The 19,713-nt window shown below is 46.0% G+C and overlaps 1 protein-coding gene across 1 annotated transcript in view; it reads left to right on the top strand.

The window, feature by feature from the left end:
• The window catches only part of ZCCHC4 (zinc finger CCHC-type containing 4), a 374,799-nt gene that overhangs the window by 28,671 nt on the left and 326,415 nt on the right, over positions 1–19,713 (top strand). Inside the window, exon 3 of the mRNA XM_078678377.1 lies at positions 1,140–1,222. Within this exon, the coding sequence (XP_078534503.1) occupies positions 1,140–1,222 (83 nt within the window). The remainder of the gene's footprint in view (positions 1–1,139; positions 1,223–19,713) is intronic.

The following is a 19,713-nucleotide window of genomic DNA, read 5'->3' as shown; positions in this document are numbered from 1 at the left end:
CACACAAAGCAAGTATATGTTTATTTTGCTCAGAATTTCACTTTTTGTTTTTTGTATTATTGTCTCTCTGACCAGAGGTTGTGTTCCCAGATGGGTGACGTGGTGATTATTTTGATGTTAGGTGTAGAGAATGTACTGTGACCCTGCTCTTTGTTTGTTTATGAATTACAATGGAATGGTTTAAAAGCAAAAGAAATATGAAGGAAAAAAATGATTTCCTGGCGCTCTACTCATTGTTTTGCTTCCAAAATCTTCAGTACATGTTCCTGCTTACCAGCTGTGCTTATTTAGTCACATTGGGTGTCTGTGGCGAATGCAAATACCCTTAGGATGTGTATTATATTTTAACAGTTTTCTAACACATTGCCTCTTCATGCATATGTTCAGAGCACCCCTGAGTGGAGTTGCATCCACCTCATGTCATAATTTGATTTACTGCTTCAAATATCAGAGTTCAGATCCAAATTGGTGTAGAATTCATCGAATAGTGGCTGAGGTGCCATAAAGGCCGTACAGAAGTATCCAGTATACAGTCTTTTACTTTCAAGTATGTTTAGAATTAATTTGTAACTAGTATTTTTAAAGTAGCACTTCTGTATTATAGGTTTTATAAAAATCTATTATTCTCGTTACTGTCCCCAGAGTGCTTTGGGAGTTGGAACATAAATACGAGTGTGGGAATAACATTGAACTATATATGCCTGAGGGTACGTACCCGTGATTTATTCTGCAATGATGGACAGTGCCATTCAAAAGTCCCCATCAAATATGGCCACAGAGGTCAACGCTAACTGTATGACAGGCATTATAACAAAATATTATAATATTAAATAAAGTTGTCAATGGTATGCCTGCGCCAATGAACATTAAAAAGTGGTGATTAAAAAGTGGTGGCATTGTTGGCCTTGTTTTGGCTCGAATATGGAAACTTCTTGACATCCAAGATAGTGCCTTTACCTCATTGCATATTTTGAAAGAACATGCCTCCTCTTCCAACGTTTCTCTTTCTGCCTACAGTCTAGAAGAGACTCTTCAGCAATATTGAGTAAATCCTCTAGAAGCCAGATAGCTTTAGATCACGTGCCCTTCCTAAAGACTTGTCTCCTGCACCAGTTCACTTGAATGTTTTTTCCTTACAGGTGTCGGAAGCCACGCTTGCAGCACGTGAAGAGCACAACAGGCGCTCTCAACCTCCTTTCTCCCATAAAGAGTACATGGAAAGGTGCATTTTCTTTCTTTTTCTTAATGTTTGTTTTGTTTGGCGATATGAGAACAGCTAGAGGCTACATTCATGCTGTTTGAGGGTTGATGGTACCTGAAAAAAGAAGGTTGGAAAGGAGAGAAATGTTTGTAGCCTGTAGAGACAGTTTCTTTAATTCCAGGATCAGTCACTGTAGTAGCCTGAGAAAGAGGGAGAGTAGAATGTACATGGTAAACCAGCCGTGCTACATTTAATGTTTCTTGAATGGTTTAGAAGTTTGTCACCAGATTTGCATTTCCTGAGAATGAACCAGAAAAAGCCGTGTACTACATTGGTCCGCTAGGTGAGTGTGGAGTGTTTTGTGATTGAATGTACTAAAATGTTGCCCTGGTGAATAAAAGCGCTGCTACAGAATGAATGTGCAACAGCAGCAAAGTGATGGATGAGATGCTTGAATTATTCTCTCCAGTGGCCATCACTCAGGCTGCATTCCAGTCCATTGTTTTCACCCACCGTGCCACAAAGGCCCGCCTTATTGAGGTCGGTATAGACCCTGCTCCTCGTGCGGACAGTCTGCCCTGAGCTGCCAGGCAAGGCCTCTTTTAGAAGGGACCACAAGCAACCACAGACCCGTATCACCCAATTTGGGGCTCATTAGTAGGGGGTATCTTGAGTCTTGGCATAGTGAACACTAGACCCCTGTCTGGGCATACCCGGTGTGTTTAGAGATTCAACTACGACAGGGGATGGATGTGATGCTTGAATTAATCCTAGCCCATGGCGATTGCTCATGGCCTCATTCCAGTCCTTAATTTGTTTCTCCAACCATGCTGCTCTGAACAAAGGCCCACCTTATGTATTTCACCGCAGACCCTGCCCCCCATGGGAACAGTCCGTCCTGAGCTACTAGGCAAAGCCCTTTCTAGAAGGGACCACAAGCAAGCCCAAACCAGTTTCACACTATTTAGGGCTTGTCAGTAGGGTGTGGCTTGAGTCCTATGGTGCAGGATCCAAGCTCTACCTCATTGCTGAGCCCTCATGTTGCCGAAGTGGTCTGGGGTTGCTTGTGTTCTGTTCTAGAGTGGCCTTCGACTGACAGTTCGGGTGGACTGTCCCATGAGGAGCAGGGTCAGTACTGATTTGCATAAGGTGGGCCTTTGTCTAGAGTGACACATTGGATGAAAAACATTGGAATGCTACCAAAACTATTTACCAGTGGTTAGACCATTTGCAAGAATCCCCATCACCTTTTATGTGATTGACAGAAACAAAGTGAACAGACTATTAAACCAAGCACACACATACTTCAAATGGAAATGAGAGTGAGCTACTTGAACAAGACTATGTCAGAGAGTCTTATAATGTTAGGAAACATTATATGCAGATGTTGGGGTGATTGTTTTCAGATGTTGGAATACCTAATAAAAATGTGTTCAAAGATACACATTTTAACCCCTTCGCTGCTAGGCCTTTTCCCCTCCTGTGCTAAGGCTTTTTTTTGGCGTTTTGGAGTAGTGCGCGCTTAGGCCCTTGTAACTTTTTGACCACATAAGGTATCCACGCCAAATTTGCGTCCTTTTCTTCCAACATCATGTGGATTCTAAAGGCGCCCAGGGTTTGTGGATTCCCTTGGAGGGGTCCCAGAAATTAACCAAAATATAGTGATTTTTTTTGTTTTTTTTCAGAAAAATGGGAAAAACGGGCTGCAAATGAAAGCCTCTGGGTTTTTCCCTGAAAATTGTATCAAAAAAGGGGTTGTGGGGCTGAAATCTCCATTTTCTCAGCTTTTAGGGAATGACAGTCTTTTGTCAGAGAACTGAAATTTTTCACTCAGTTTTGGCATTTTTCTGGGACATAGCCTATTTTTGCTATTTTTAGAGCTTTCTACCTCCTTCCAGTTAATGGTAGAAATGAGTTTGAAAGCAATAATAGATCCTGGAAAGCGTTACATTTTCGGAAAGTAGACACAATTCTGAATTCAGAAAGGGGTCATTTGTCTAAATCCATGAAGGTTTCGTTATAGAAACTAACAGTTAGATATTGGAATAATTGAAAATTTGTTGAAAAAAACAGCCTTTTGTCTCAACGTTTTCACCTATAACTTTTTCTAATTTTGACAGCTCTTGGAAAGCAATATACCGTTACATCCGTTAGACCTTCCTGGTTGTGGGGATATATAGGACTTGTAGTTTCACCAAGAACCTGACGAACCCAGATCCAAAAACTGAGCAGCAACTTGCAATGGTATTTTTTCATTTACTGGGTATAGAGCACTTTGTCTTGGAAAATGTATACATGGAATAATCTGTATGAAAGACACCTATGTATTTCTGAATTGGGTACAACATATAGAGTTCAGAAACAGTATATAATTGCACATTTTCAAAATTGGGAATACTCATACTTGCATGAGAATTATTGGTCATTTTTCAAAAAGATTTTTTTTTTACACAATGTCTTTCATTGAAAGTGAGAAATGCATGAAAGCTCAATTGGTAATAACAGTTGATTTACAAATCTGAATTATCCCAAGTGTCCCGATAAAAACGGTACCTCACTTGTGTGGGTCGGCCTTGTGCCTGCGACAGGAAACGGCGCAAAATGCAACGTGGTCACACCTATATTTTGCAGTTACAAATTGACCCTTTTTTGGCAAAGTGCCTACCTGTAGTTTTTGCACCCTAGCTCTGCCGGCACCTAGGGAAACCTAGCAAACCTATACATTTTTGAAAAGTAGACACCCAGGGGAATTCAGGATGGGGTGACTCGACTGCCTACCACCAGGTTTTGTTACCCAGAATCCCTTGCAAAGCTAAGATTTTGACAAAAAAAACACATTTTCCTCACATTTCTGTGGTGGAAAGTTCTGGAATCTGCGTGGATCAACAAATTTCCACCCACCCAGCGTTCCCCCAGGTCTCCCGATAAAAACGGCACCTCACTTGTGTGGGTCGGCCTTGTGCCTATGACAGGAAACGGCACAAAATGCAACGTGGTCGCACCTCAATTTCCCAGTGAAATCTTGCGCTCTTTGGACAAAGAGACTACCTTTTGTTTTGGAGCCCTAGCTCAGCCGGCACCTAGGGAAACCTAGCAAACCTATATATTTTTGAAAAGTAGACACCCAGGGGAAATCAGGATGGGGTGACTCGACTGCCTATCACCAGGCTTTGTTACCCAGAATCCCTTGCAAAGCTAAGAATTTGACAAAAAAAACACATTTTCCTCACATTTCTGTGGTGGAAAGTTCTGGAATCTGCGTGGATCAACAAATTTCCACCCACCCAGCGTTCCCCCAGGTCTCCCGATAAAAACGGTACCTCACTTGTGTGGGTCGGCCTTGTGCCTATGACAGGAAACGGCACAAAATGCAACGTGGTCGCACCTCAATTTCCCAGTGAAATCTTGCGCTCTTTGGACAAAGAGACTACCTTTTGTTTTTGAGCCCTAGCTCAGCCGGCACCTAGGGAAACCTAGCAAACCTATATATTTTTAAAAAGTAGACACCCAGGGGAAATCAGGATGGGGTGACTCGACTGCCTATCACCAGGCTTTGTTACCCAGAATCCCTTGCAAAGCTAAGAATTTGACAAAAACAACACATTTTCCTCACATTTCTGTGGTGGAAAGTTCTGGAATCTGCGTGGATCAACAAATTTCCACCCACCCATCGTTCCCCCAGGTCTCCCGATAAAAACGGTACCTCACTTGCGTGGGTAGGCATAGTGGCTGCGACACGAAACAGCGCAAAACGCAACATGGTCGCACCTCAATTTCCCAGTGAAATTTAGCACGTTTTGGACAAAAAGACTACATTTTGTTTTTGCGCAGTAGCTCTGCCAGCACCTAGGGAAACCTAGCAAACCTATACATTTTTGACAACTAGACACCCAGGGGAATTCAGGATGGGGTGACTCGTCTGCCTACCCCCAGGTTTTGTTACCCAGAATCCCTTGCAAACCTAAAAATTTGACAAAAAAAACACATTTTCCTCACATTTCTGTGGTGGAAAGTTCTGGACTCTGCGTGGATCAACAAATTTCCACCCACCCAGCGTGCCCCCCGGTCTCCCGAAAAAAATGGTACCTCACTTGCGTGGGTAGGCATAGTGGCTGCGACATGAAACAGCGCAAAACGCAGCATGGTCGCACCTCAATTTCTCAGTGAAATTTAGCACGTTTTGGACAAAAAGACTACATTTTGTTTTTGCGCAGTAGCTCTGCCAGCACCTAGGGAAACCTAGCAAACCTATACATTTTTGACAACTAGACACCCAGGGGAATTCAGGATGGGGTGACTCGTCTGCCTACCCCCAGGTTTTGTTACCCAGAATCCCTTGCAAACCTAAAAATTTGACAAAAAAAACACATTTTCCTCACATTTCTGTGGTGGAAAGTTCTGGACTCTGCGTGGATCAACAAATTTCCACCCACCCAGCGTGCCCCCCGGTCTCCCGAAAAAAATGGTACCTCACTTGCGTGGGTAGGCATAGTGGCTGCGACATGAAACAGCGCAAAACGCAGCATGGTCGCACCTCAATTTCTCAGTGAAATTTAGCACGTTTTGGACAAAAAGACTACCTTTTGTTTTTGCGCCGTAGCTCTGCCAGCACCTAGGGAAACCTAGCAAACCTATACATTTTTGAAAACTAGACACCCAGGGGAATTCAGGATGGGGTGACTCGTCTGCCTACCCCCAGGTTTTGTTACCCAGAATCCCTTGCAAACATAAAAATTTGACCAAAAAAACACATTTTCCTCACATTTCTGTGGTGGAAAGTTCTGGAATCTGCGTGGATCAACAAATTTCCACCCACCCAGCGTGCCCCCAGGTCTCCCGAAAGAAATGGTACCTCACTTGCGTGGGTAGGCATATTGGCTGCGACATGAAACAGCGCAAAACGCAGCATGGTCGCACCTCAATTTCCCAGTGAAATTTAGCACGTTTTGGACAAAAAGACTACCTTTTGTTTTTGCGTCGTAGCTCTGCCAGCACCTAGGTAAACCTAGTAAACCTATACATTTTTGAAAACTAGACACCCAGGGGAATTCAGGATGGGGTGACTCGTCTGCCTACCCCCAGGTTTTGTTACCCAGAATCCCTTGCAAACATAAAAATTTGACAAAAAAAACACATTTTCCTCACATTTCTGTGGTGGAAAGTTCTGGAATCTGCGTGGATCAACAAATTTCCACCCACCCAGCGTGCCCCCAGGTCTCCAGAAAAAAATGGTACCTCACTTGCGTGGGTAGGCATAGTGGCTGCGACATGAAACAGCGCAAAACGCAGCATGGTCGCACCTCAATTTCCCAGTGAAATTTAGCACGTTTTGGACAAAAAGACTACCTTTTGTTTTTGCGCCGTAGCTCTGCCAGCACCTAGGGAAACCTAGCAAACCTATACATTTTTGAAAACTAGACACCCAGGGGAATATAGGATGGGGTGACTCGTCTGCCTACCCCCAGGTTTTGTTACCCAGAATCCCTTGCAAACCTAAAAATGTGACAAAAAAACACATTTTCCTCACATTTCTGTGGTGGAAAGTTCTGGAATCTGCGTGGATCAACAAATTTCCACCCACCCAGCGTGCCCCCAGGTCTCCCGAAAACAATGGTACCTCACTTGCATGGGTAGGCATAGTGGCTGCGACATGAAACAGCGCAAAACGCAGCATGGTCGCACTTCAATTTCCCAGTGAAATTTAGCACGTTTTGGACAAAAAGACTACCTTTTGTTTTTGCGCCGTAGCTCTGCCAGCACCTAGGGAAACCTAGAAAACCTATACATTTTTGAAAACTAGACACCCAGGGGAATTCAGGATGGGGTGACTCGTCTGCCTACCCCCAGGTTTTGTTACCCAGAATCCCTTGCAAACATAAAAATTTGACAAAAAAAACACATTTTCCTCACATTTCTGTGGTGGAAAGTTCTGGAATCTGCGTGGATCAACAAATTTCCACCCACCCAGCGTGCCCCCACGTCTCCCGAAAAAAATGGTACCTCACTTGCGTGGGTAGGCATAGTGGCTGCGACATGAAACAGCGCAAAACGCAGCATGGTCGCACCTCAATTTCCCAGTGAAATTTAGCACGTTTTGGACAAAAAGACTACCTTTGGTTTTTGCGCCGTAGCTCTGCCAGCACCTAGGGAAACCTAGCAAACCTATACATTTTTGAAAACTAGACACCCAGGGGAATTCAGGATGGGGTGACTCGTCTGCCTACCCCCAGGTTTTGTTACCCAGAATCCCTTGCAAACATAAAAATTTGACCAAAAAAACACATTTTCCTCACATTTCTGTGGTGGAAAGTTCTGGAATCTGCGTGGATCAACAAATTTTCACCCACCCAGCGTGCCCCCAGGTCTCCCGAAAAAAATGGTACCTCACTTGCGTGGGTAGGCATAGTGGCTGCGACATGAAACAGCGCAAAACGCAGCATGGTCGCACCTCAATTTCCCAGTGAAATTTAGCACGTTTTGGACAAAAAGACTACCTTTTGTTTTTGCGCCGTAGCTCTGCCAGCACCTAGGGAAACCTAGCAAACCTATACATTTTTGAAAACTAGACACCCAGGGGAATTCAGGATGGGGTGACTGGTCTGCCTACCCCCAGGTTTTGTTACCCAGAATCCCTTGCAAACCTAAAAATTTGACCAAAAAAAACACATTTTCTTCACATTTCTGTGGTGGAAAGTTCTGGAATCTGTGTGGATCAACAAATTTTCACCCACCCAGCGTTCCCCCAGGTCTCCCAAAAAAAATGGTACCTCACTTGCGTGGGTAGGCATAGTGGCTGCGACATGAAACAGCGCAATACGCAACATGGCTGCACCTCAATTTCCCAGTGAAATCTAGCACGTTTTGGCCAAAAAGACTACCTTTTGTTTTTGCGTCGTAGCTCTGCCAGCACCTAGGGAAACCTAGCAAACCTATACATTTTTGAAAACTAGACACCCAGGGGAATTCAGGATGGGGTGACTCGACTGCCTCCCACCAGGTTCTGTTACCCAGAATCCCTTGCAAACCAAAATATTTGACCAAAAAAACACATTTTCGTCACATTTCTGTGGTGGAAAGTTCTGGAATCTGCGTGGATCCACAAAATTCCACCCACCCAGCGTTCCCCTAGGTCTCCTGAAAAAATGGTACCTCACTTGCGTGGATAGACATAGTGGCTGCAACAGGAAACGGTTCAAATCGTACGGTGGTGAATTTACATTACCCTATTGCAAAACTACCTTGATTTTGGGGGGCGGGGCATCTGAGTTTGTGGCCCGGGGCTCGGTGGTATTCTTTGCAAAGTAGCAAACCCAAACAGTTCTGAAAACTAGACACCCGGGGGAGTCCAGGGTGGTATGGCATGCGTGGGTCCTCCAACGTTCCTTTACCCAGAATCCCTTGCAAACCTCATTTTTAGCTGGAAAAAATCAATTTTTTCACACGTTTTAGTGTGGGAAAGCGTGGCATCACTGGGCTCACACAAATTACCTCCCACCCAGCGTGCCCCCAGGTCTCCCGATAAAAACGGTACCTCACTTGCGTGGGTAGCCATAGTGGCTGCAACAGGAAAAGGTCCAAATCGTACGGTGGTGAATTTAAAATACCCTGAAGCAATATAACTTTGATTTTTGGGGGGGGGGGGCACCTGAGTTTTTGGCCCGGGGCTGGGTGGTATTCTTTGGAAAGTAGCAAACCCAAACAGTTCTGAAAACTAGACACCCGGGAGAGTCCAGGGAGGTATGGCATGCGTGGGTCCCCCAATGATTTCCTACCCAGAACTCCTTGCAAACTCCTTGCAAACCTTAAAATTAGGTAAAAATTGCACTTTTCAAAACTTTTTGGCGTGGGATCGCCGTGCCGGCAAAAATGTCTCCCGAGTATAATGATACCACACCTTAACAGATTAACTCAAAAGTAAAACATTCAAGCACGGCTATCTATTCCTCAAAGACACACACATACAGGTTGGATTTGGCACGAGGGCGAGTGAGGGTTCAGTACATAACATTTTATTAACAAGATATTTCAAAAAAATGAAATGCTCTGTCAATAAATAAATGCATAAAAACCAAACCAGTGACTCGCAACTCGTGAGCTGTAAAGCCACGACAAGGCACCAACCGTTTTACAGGCCATTCACGCACCTTTCATACCTGATACAAACCAGACCATTGACACCATCCGAATGGAAAAGCAACACATAACAACAATCACAATAAGGGACAAGGTACACCCTACTGCAGAAAGAGAAAAAAAACAATTATTACTGCACACCCATCTAATCCGCAAGCACACACACATACTGGTTGGATTTGAAATGAGGGTGAGTGATGATTCAGTACATACAATTGTATACACAAGTAATTTCACAAAAATGAAATACACTGTGTATAATTGAAAGTATGATAAACTGAACCACTGACTCACAGCTCGTGAGCTGTAAAGCCACGTCAAGGCACCAACCTCTTTACACTCTTTACAGGCCATTCATACACCTTTCGTACGCGTGACACATACAAAACATTCACACCGCCAGCCGCGGACCCATCACATTTCAACACTCACACCAGCAAACAGCGCCATTCAAGGGCCCATCACTTTCACGCGAACACATTTCTGACACTGCAACTACACAAAATGATGGACTGTGTGGAGTGTCACTCAACTAGCAGTGTGTGTAGTGACCAACAGAAAGTAACTACTCACACACCGCCTGCCGAGCGCCAGTCCACCCACACCACCATCCAAGCACCAGACCATGCACACCGCCAGCCAAACACCACTCAGCGCACTCCACACACACCACCAGCCAAGCATCACTCCACGCACACCACCAGCCAAGCGCCACTCCACAAACACAACACCAGCCAAGCACCACTCCGTGCACAGACAGCCAAGTACCACTCCACGCACACCGTCCAGCCAAGCGCCACTCCACACACACCGCCAGCCAAGCACCACTCCACACACACCGCCAGCCAAGCACCACTCCGTGCACAGACAGCCAAGTACCACTCCATGCACACCACCAGCCAAGCGCCCCTCCACACACACCACCAGCCAAGCACCACTCCACAAACACTACACCAGCCAAGCACCACTCCGTGCACAGACAGCCAAGTACCACTCCACGCACACCACCAGCCAAGCGCCACTCCACACACACGACCAGCCAAGTGCCACTCAACACACACCACCAGCCAAGCACAACTCCACACACACAGCCAGCCAAGCACCACTCCACGAACACCACCAGCCAAGCACCACTCCACGAACACCACCAGCCAAAGACAAATCCAAACACAACACCAGGCAAGCGCAAGAGCACGCACACCGCCAACCAAACACCAGACCACGCACACCGCCAGTCAAGCACCAGTCCGCAGACACCGCCAGACAAGCACCAGTCCACAGACACCGGCAGCCAAGCGCCAAACCATGCACACAGTCAGACAATGGACACTACACGCAAACCAACATCATACTTTAGTTTTTTTTTTAAATAAAAGAGAAACAAAAACAAATTGCAAATTGATACAAATCTACTAACTCGACAACTAAATCTAAAAAGACTACACAAATACAAACTTTGAAACTGAACAATAAGTTTTACAGAATAAAGACCAACCAGTTCACTTTACCACTCATTGATACTCCCAAAAATTCTTTTGCGTGTGGTACAATCTAAAACAAGCAGGTACACACAGCCCGGGGTTTGAAGGGCAGTCGGGGCAGTACATGCGAACCTCCTTCCGCAAACCTCTTCGCCAACAGACTCTAAATCTCCGACTGGGAAAGTCTTTTGAGGTTGTAGGAGGAATTGTATCAGGAAAGTGGCGATCTTTCAATCTGGCAACATCCTCCACCACTCCAACTCTAGGAACACTTGCCTGTTCCACTAAAACAAGGCTGCCTATTACAGACTCCTGAAACTTTACAAAAGACAACTTTGACTGGGGACAAGATTTCTGGAACACAATAAAAGCATTAAAGGTTGCCAATTTGAAAAGATGGATAGCCAACTTCTTGTACCAAATGTAAGCCTTACGAAGAGCAGCATACGGTTCCAACCTCTGATCAACTCTGTCAACACCACCCATGTACTTATTGTAGTCCAGTATGCACACAGGTTTGCGCACTTCTGCACCTGACCCCAAACAGTCCGCGGTTCAGTGCTTTCATCATGTATTGTAGTCAACATGTAGACATCTCTCCTGTCTGTAAACTTCACAGCTAGAAGCTCCTCACAATGCAATGCACTGCACTGTCCCCGAGCAAGCTTTCGACAAACAAGTTCTTTTGGGAAACCTTTACGGTTTGAGCGGATTGTGCCACAAGCAACAGTGTCCACTTTGGCCAATTCCCTGAACAACCGCACACCAGTGTAGAAGTTATCGACATACAAATGATGGCCTTTGTTAAACAATCCACGACCAAGTTCCCACACAATTTTCTCAGTCACTCCAAAAGTCGACGGACAACCAGGGGGGTTAATCCTGGATTCCTTACCAGTGTACACCCTGAAATTAGAGACATCTCCAGTCTCACTGTCACACAGCATATACAGTTTGATTCCATAGCGTGCCCTCTTACTAGGAATGTATTGCCGAAATACCAAGCGGCCCTTGAACAACAGCAAAGACTCATCCACTGCAATTTCTTTCCCAGGATAAAAGATCTCAGAAAATCGATCAACCAAATGATCAATGACAGGCCGAATCTTGAAAAGACGGTCACAATCAGGGTGATCTCGTGGCAAAGCAAGACTATTGTCAACAAAATGCATCATCCGCAGCAGAAGCAAATACCTATCACGACTCATGACTGCCGGAAATATAGCTGTTGCCATCAAGGGACTAGTAGACCAATATGAAGCCATTGATGGTTTCCTAAGCAAGCCCATCAAAAAAGTTAAACCCAAAAACTTTTTCATCTCCTCCAAATTTGTGGGAGTCCACCGGGTAGCTCTAGCGTGGGGCTTAAGGCTGGCACTGTTCACCCTCAAAAAAATTTCAGCATACAAATTAGTCTGCTCTACAATCTCTGCCAAAAACACATCATCCATAAACAACTTGAAAAAATCAATAGGCAAAAAGTTTTCAGTGTTCACCCTACACCCTGGAACACCAGTAAATTCAGGCAATGCCGGCTGCACCATGCCTGGTGCAACCCAGAGTTCAGAACTTTCATCGTCAAGTCTTGCAGCCGCAGGCCGCCGCCCAGCTGCCTCTTGTCTCACTACACCAACTGGAAGTCTAGCAGCCCCAGGCTGCAGCCCAGATGTCTCTTGCCGCACTATTGGCACATCAATGTCCTCCGCAACCACAGGCACAACAATGTCCTCCCAAACCGTAACCACAGCAATGTCCTCCCCAACCACAGGCACATCATCCACACCAAAAGTAGCTTCATCAGCACTCAAAGTGTCTTCATCATCAGATGAAGCCATGTGTAGAGAAAACTCACTACTTGAATCTTCACCTCTCACCTCTGGCTCAGAATCAGAGTCAGACTCTGGACCATGGTCAGAGGAAGAATCAAAAAGCATTCCAACAACTTGCTGAGCAGTAATCCGGCGGCTACCCATTATCCTTACAAATAAAGGAGTCTGCACAAACAACTCAACAACCCCAACACTGCGCAAAGTAAGATAAAAAATGTAAGACTTTTTCACAAAAAACTATATTTAGAAAAAATATACAATTCACTTACAAGACACAACTACACTCACCAGCACCTACTCTGCAAAGACACAGCAAATAGGCAACGATATCCCACTAGAAAGAAGAAAAAAAAAACTTACATCTACAGAAGGACACATCAAAAACAAATGCAAAACATGTTTTACAATCACAACAAACAGAAACAAAACATACTCGTATTACTACACACTTTGCAAAATAAACAATTACATTACAATTGAACAAAAAAAAGGTCTCTTACCAAACACATGCAACTACAGAAACAGCAGAACAACAGAACCACCAGTAACAGAACCGCACACTGCAACAATCTAAAGAGAAAAAAAAACAATACACATTAGAAGAAACAAAAACAACACACATTACAACAGGGTATGTCACAAATGGGGTGTCTGTGCCCAAGGGGGGAAGATTATAAATCATTATAAACGTGGGCCCCCTGGAAGCAACCCTACGGAGGGCAGAGAGGTCAAATAAAGACACAGCAGAACATACTGAAAACAAATGGGCCCAAGGAAGCAACTCTTGGCCAAGGGGTCGCTCCCTATAAAAAAAAATAACCCTGGAGTCTAGTGGGCTTTTCTATTCCCCCCCCCGGGTCCAGAAACGGTAAAAAAAAACAGCCAATCTGCAGAAAAATCTGAAAAATATTACATCCCTCTAAGGAAGCGACCCTTGCCCAAGGGGTCGCTTCCTTTATAAATATAAATCAATCCCTGGTGTCTAGTGGGCTTTTCTGCCCCCCCCTGGGTCCAGATGCGGCCCAAAAAAATGGCCGATCTGCCCCCAGGGGGGGCAGAAAAGTCTAAAAAATATTAGGGCCACTAGGAAGCGACCCTTCCCCAAGGGGTCGCTTCCTTTTCAAATAAAAAACAAATCCCTGGTGACTAGTGGGCTTTTCTGCTCCCCCTGGGTGCAGATCGGCCGAAAAAACGGCCGATCTGCCCCAGGGGGGGCAGAAAAGTCTGAAAATTATTTTATCCCCCTAAGGAAGCGACCCTTCCCCAAGGGGTCGCTTCCTTTTCAAATAAAAAACAAATCCCTGGTGACTAGTGGGCTATTCTGCTCCCCCTGGGTGCAGATCGGCCGAAAAAACGGCCGATCTGCCCCAGGGGGGGCAGAAAAGTCAGAAAATTATTTTATCCCCCTAAGGAATCGACCATTGCCCAAGGGGTCGCTTCCTTTATAAATAAAAATCAATCCCTGGTGACTAGTGGGCTTTTCTGCTCCCCCTGGGTGCAGATCGGCCGAAAAAACGGCTGATCTGCCCCAGGGGGGGCAGAAAAGTCTGAAAAATAATATGGCCCCAAAAGGAAGCGACCCTTGCCCAAGGGGTCGCTTCCTGCACAAAAAAACAATCACAAACAGAATCCCTGGTGTCTAGTGGGGCATTCCATGTGCACGATCGAGACGCTGTGCGGGATCGTGCACCAGGAATGCCCTGCATTGGGACATCAGGGGAGAGGAAACACAGTTTCCTCCCCCCCGATGCCTCAAGGCACCGAAAACCGGCCCCCCCGCCTCACCGGAGCACAAAACACGCACCTCTTTGCTGGACGCGCTGGAAAGAAATGGCTTCCTGATGACGTCGGCGCGCGCTGTGCGCGCTGACGTCACCAGGAAGCGTGGGGGGGCCAGGGGGTGGCAGCGGAAAGTCTTCCGCTGCCACCCCTGCAAAAAAACACAAGATCGCTGCTCAGGGGGGGAGCGCCAGCGCCCCCCCCCAGGGCTGTACTGATGACGGAACGGTTCCGTCATCAGCACAGCCCAGCCGATGCTGATGACGGAACCGCTCCGTCATCAGCATCGAAGGGGTTAAATAAGCATGTTGACAAAACTGGACATACTGTAGGCTATGTTATGGTTAAATTGTGAGAATTTCGGCAGGTGATAATAGGACAAATATTCTGAAATATACCTGAATCCTTTAGGATTGAGGAATGGGTCAATTAATGTAAACCATTCGATTCCCAAATAAATATCCTGTCTCATCAGCAAACCAGTTACAAACTAAAGTTATGTAGAAAGTACTACAAAATATTTCATGTAATGGACCCCGTTAACTGGCTTTCAAAGACTGTGTCTGAGAGGAAAAGGATTATAAACCAGGAGGGAAACCTAGATTTTTGTTTAATTTTCTAATTTGGTAACATTTCCATTGGTTGTTATCATATCCACTATTGATCTAAATTGGAAATTCATCTATAAAAATGGGATGTTGTCATCCATGAATTATCCCTTCAAGGTCTTTCAATTGTGTGCCATTAAATTGGAGAAGTTCTTATTTATTCGTTCCTGGTAGTACTGGAGATGTTGAATGTCAGCAAATGCTGATTCGTTTATGTAATTCTGTGTTCCTTTGAGATATTGGTGAATTGGGATGACATTACTCTTTTAGGGAACTTACTGTTTCATCTAGAGACAGAACAGCATTGTGGTACAGGCTGATTCTTGTAGAATTCCCCAGGCACATGTATCAGGTCTGGTGTTGACTGTCAGATCCTGACTAACTTCTTTCGGTTAGACGAGGATAAGGTAAACTAACATTTTTAAGCAAATCACTGATGCTGCTCAAGTATCCAACCTGTGAACAGTTATTTTAAGTTGCCAAAAGGGAATTAAGTCACACTGAGAGCTTATATGGAATAGTGATGTAGGTGCTTCTCTCCCTCAGTTCGCTTGGGAATACCATTCAACACAAGCACAGTGTTTGTTTCAATGCCCTGGTCCGATCTGCGGCCTGATTGGTAGCATTCTACAAAATCAGAGCCTGTAGTTGGTTTGACGGCAGAGAAGGCCACTGATTTCTTCAGTGATTTGTAGGGAATTCAAAAATTATTTCAATAGGCAATTTTCATTTATTATTTCTTTTTTAGGATGGTCCTGATGTGAATGAGTCTGGGAGTCTGCGCAGCGGTCGCGCCCCATGTGCGCCGAAGGTGCACCAAAGGTAAGCCCGTCTACGCCCGTCCGCGCCTGGACCGCGCCCCGCGCCAGACCCCCTGGTCCTCGCAAAACCCACTTCTCCTGCATTACGTACGATGCCGCTGCCCTCATTGCGCTTAACCCCGGTCGCAAACCACAATGCTACAAGGCTCTCCCTGGGCACACCCATGGACCCTTCACCTGCCACTCCTGCAAATTCACCTGCGTCAAGACCCAGACCAAATCCACGAACTCCAAACACAGCTCCGACCCTACCCACCTGAAGTACATCCTGCTGAACACCCGCTCGGTCCACAAACACGCCACCGAACTCTGGGACCTACTCGACACCACATCCCCAGACGTCGCCTTCCTTACAGAAACCTGGATTAACGCATCATCAGCGCCCGACATCGCCATAGCCGTCCCTGACGCTTACAAGATCGTCCGAAAAGACCGCACCAACCAAACAGGAGGAGGCATCGCCATCGTCCATAAGAACACCATCCGAATCACGACCAGCTCCGACGATAACCTCGCGACCGCCGAACACCTTCACTTCCAGATCCACACAGACCCCAGAACCACACTTAGAGGCACCCTCATCTACAGACCACCAGGAACCCGCACACAATTTAATGAAGACATCACTGACTTCATCAGCCCACATGCCCTCACCTCCGAGAACTACATCCTACTGGGAGACCTCAACTTCCACCTTGAAAAGAATAACGACAGCAACACCACCACCCTTCTGGACAACCTGGCCAATCTCGGACTCAAACAACTTGTTGACACCCCCACCCACCTTGCCGGACACACGCTCGACCCTATCTTCACCTCCAGCAAACACATCTCCTTCGACCACACCACGGCTCTCCATTGGACGGCCCACAGCTGCGTTCACTTCAGCTACAAAACGTCCACGACCAACATCCCACCACAACCTATTCCCCGAAGAAACTGGAACAAAATTACCACCGACCAACTCCTCACATCGCTTAACCAAAACCCCCCCACCATATCATCGGACCCAAACCTAGATGCCACCAATTTCACACAATGGATCACCCACAGCGCTGACAAATTAGCACCCTTGAAAAACCACCAGATCAAACAAGGTAGCAAAAAGGCCCCGTGGTTCAACGATGACCTTAAGACATCCAAGAAATTATGTCGTACCCTCGAGAAAGCCTGGAGAAAAAACCCAACCACTAACAACCTGACCACCTTCAAGGACGCCACCCGCAAACACCACCAACTAATCCGATCCACCAAGAAATCAGCATTCAAGGATCGACTCGACAACAACACACACAACAGCAAAGAATTATTCAACATCGTCAGAGAATTTACCAACCCCTCCGCCGGCACCAACGACATCACTCCCTCCCAAGATCTCTGCGACTCCCTATCCTCTTTCTTCCACAACAAAATCGCCGACATTCATAACAGCTTTGGAAACCTGTCCGAAAAACAACCCACTCCACCCACCTCCGAACAAAAACAGCACTCTCACAACCTTTGCGCCTGGAACCCAATCACGACTGAAGACACCATCCGCCTGATGAACTCCATCCATCCGCCTGATGAACTCCATCCACTCAGGATCGCCAACCGACCCATGTCCCCACCACATTTTCAACAAAGCAAACTCTATCATCGCACCCCATCTTTGCGATGTCATCAACTGCTCCTTCAACTCCGCCACCTTCCCAGAAAGCTGGAAACATGCCGAACTCAGCGCCCTTCTGAAGAAACCCACAGCGGATCCCTCTGAACTTAAAAACTACCGCCCCATCTCACTCCTCCCCTTCCCGGCCAAAGTCATCGAGAAAGCCGTCAATAGTCAGCTCGCCACCTTCCTTGAATCCAACAACTCACTTGACCCCTCGCAGTCCGGCTTCCGAGCCAAGCACAGCACCGAGACCGCCCTCATCGCTGCTACAGATGACATCCGAAAGCTACTGGACAACGGAGAAACAGTTGCCCTCATCCTACTTAACCTCTCCGCCGCCTTTGACACAGTCTGTCATAACACCCTCATACAACGCCTCAGCAACATCGGAATACAAGGAAAAGCGTTGGACTGGATCATCTCGTTCCTCGCCGGAAGAACTTAGAGAGTCCGCCTCCCCCCATTCAAATCAGAGGCAACCAAAGTCATCTGCGGTGTACCACAAGGATCATCACTCAGTCCCACCCTCTTCAACGTGTACATGAGTCCCCTAGCATCCATCGCACGACAACACAACCTCAACATCATCTCCTACGCTGACGACACCCAGCTGATCCTCTCCCTCACCAAAGACCCAAACACCGCCAAAACCAATCTACACGAAGGAATGAAAGAAGTGGCCGAATGGATGAAGAACAGTCGTTTAAAACTAAACTCGGACAAAACGGAAGTCCTCATCTTAGGATCATCCCCCTCAGCTTGGGACGACTCATGGTGGCCACCGGCCCTGGGCACAGCACCCATACCCACAGATCACGCACGTAACCTGGGCTTCATCCTAGACTCCTCCCTATCGATGACCAGACAAGTCAACGCCGTCTCATCATCATGCTTCAACATCCTATGCATGCTCCAAAAAATCTACCGCTGGATCCCCACTGAAACAAGAAAGACAGTCACCCACGCACTAGTCACTAGCCGACTGGATTATGGAAACACCCTCTACGCTGGAACCACAGCCAAACTACAGAAAAAACTCCAACGCATCCAAAACGCATCAGCCAGACTCATACTGGACATCCCCCGTCAAGCTCACATTTCCGGTCATCTGAAAGATCTCCACTGGCTTCCAGTCAACAAGAGAATAACGTTCCGTCTCCTCACCCACGCACACAAGGCCCTCTACGACCTCGGACCCGAATGCCTCAACAAATGACTATCCTTATACACACCCACCCGCCAACTACGTTCATCCAATCAAGCCCTCGCCACAATCCCACGCATCAAGAGACCCACCATGGGAGGAAGATCTTTCTCCTACCTAGCGGCCAAAACCTGGAATTCTGTCCCCACCCACCTCCGCCTCACACAGAACCACCTCTCCTACAGAAAGCAGCTAAAAACCTGGCTATTCGATAAATAATGCACCCACCCTCACTCAAGCGCCTTGAGACCCTCTAGGTGAGTACTGCGCTATACAAATTACTGAACTTGAACTAGTATCCAGTTGACTATTGTGGCTGGTTACTGTCAACCTTCAAAAGTGCAATACATTGAAGTTACACCTTGCAGTAAGAGATCAGATAGCATTGGTGGCCTGGTTAGTTGGTCGCATTGATTGCATTGTGTTTGTTAGGTCATCACTTGATTGATGAGGAAGTGTTGTCATTCAGGCTGGAGGCGGTAAATATGCTTAGCTTTTTTTACTGCTTCATATCAGCAGCCAACTAAAAACTGCATATGAACTGTCACATACCCCAAGATTGTGTTGGGATGGGATAAGAAATTATCTGAATATGAAACGGCCATTGAGTTCTCCTATTGTCACAGCATCATGCCTTAACTAGTGGCACCTGCTTAATGTCTACATTAAGCCATTGATCTTGATTTATTAAAACCTAGAAGATCAAGATTATCAATTATGCAGAAAATACTCAACTGATTTTCTCACTTAACAAAAATCTGTTTGATTTAATCAGTAATTTTCAGGCCTGCATAATGGACCTCTCAAATTGGATGCGTGTAAACTCACCAAAACTAAATGGAGGTAAAATAGAGCACCCGCCAAATTTTTAAAATCTTTTTTTATTGAAAAAACCCAAACCAAAAGACACCACACAAATCAACACAAAACAAAACAAATAATCATCAAAATGCACAGTATGACATTAAATGTGAAGTGGTCAAATAAAATAATTAGGAACATT

The sequence above is a fragment of the Lissotriton helveticus genome, chromosome 2_2, assembly GCF_964261635.1.
Source record: "Lissotriton helveticus chromosome 2_2, aLisHel1.1, whole genome shotgun sequence".
Lineage (NCBI taxonomy): Eukaryota > Metazoa > Chordata > Amphibia > Caudata > Salamandridae > Lissotriton > Lissotriton helveticus.
Note: the sequence above shows the minus strand (reverse complement) of the source record. Positions and strands in the feature narration are given on the sequence as shown.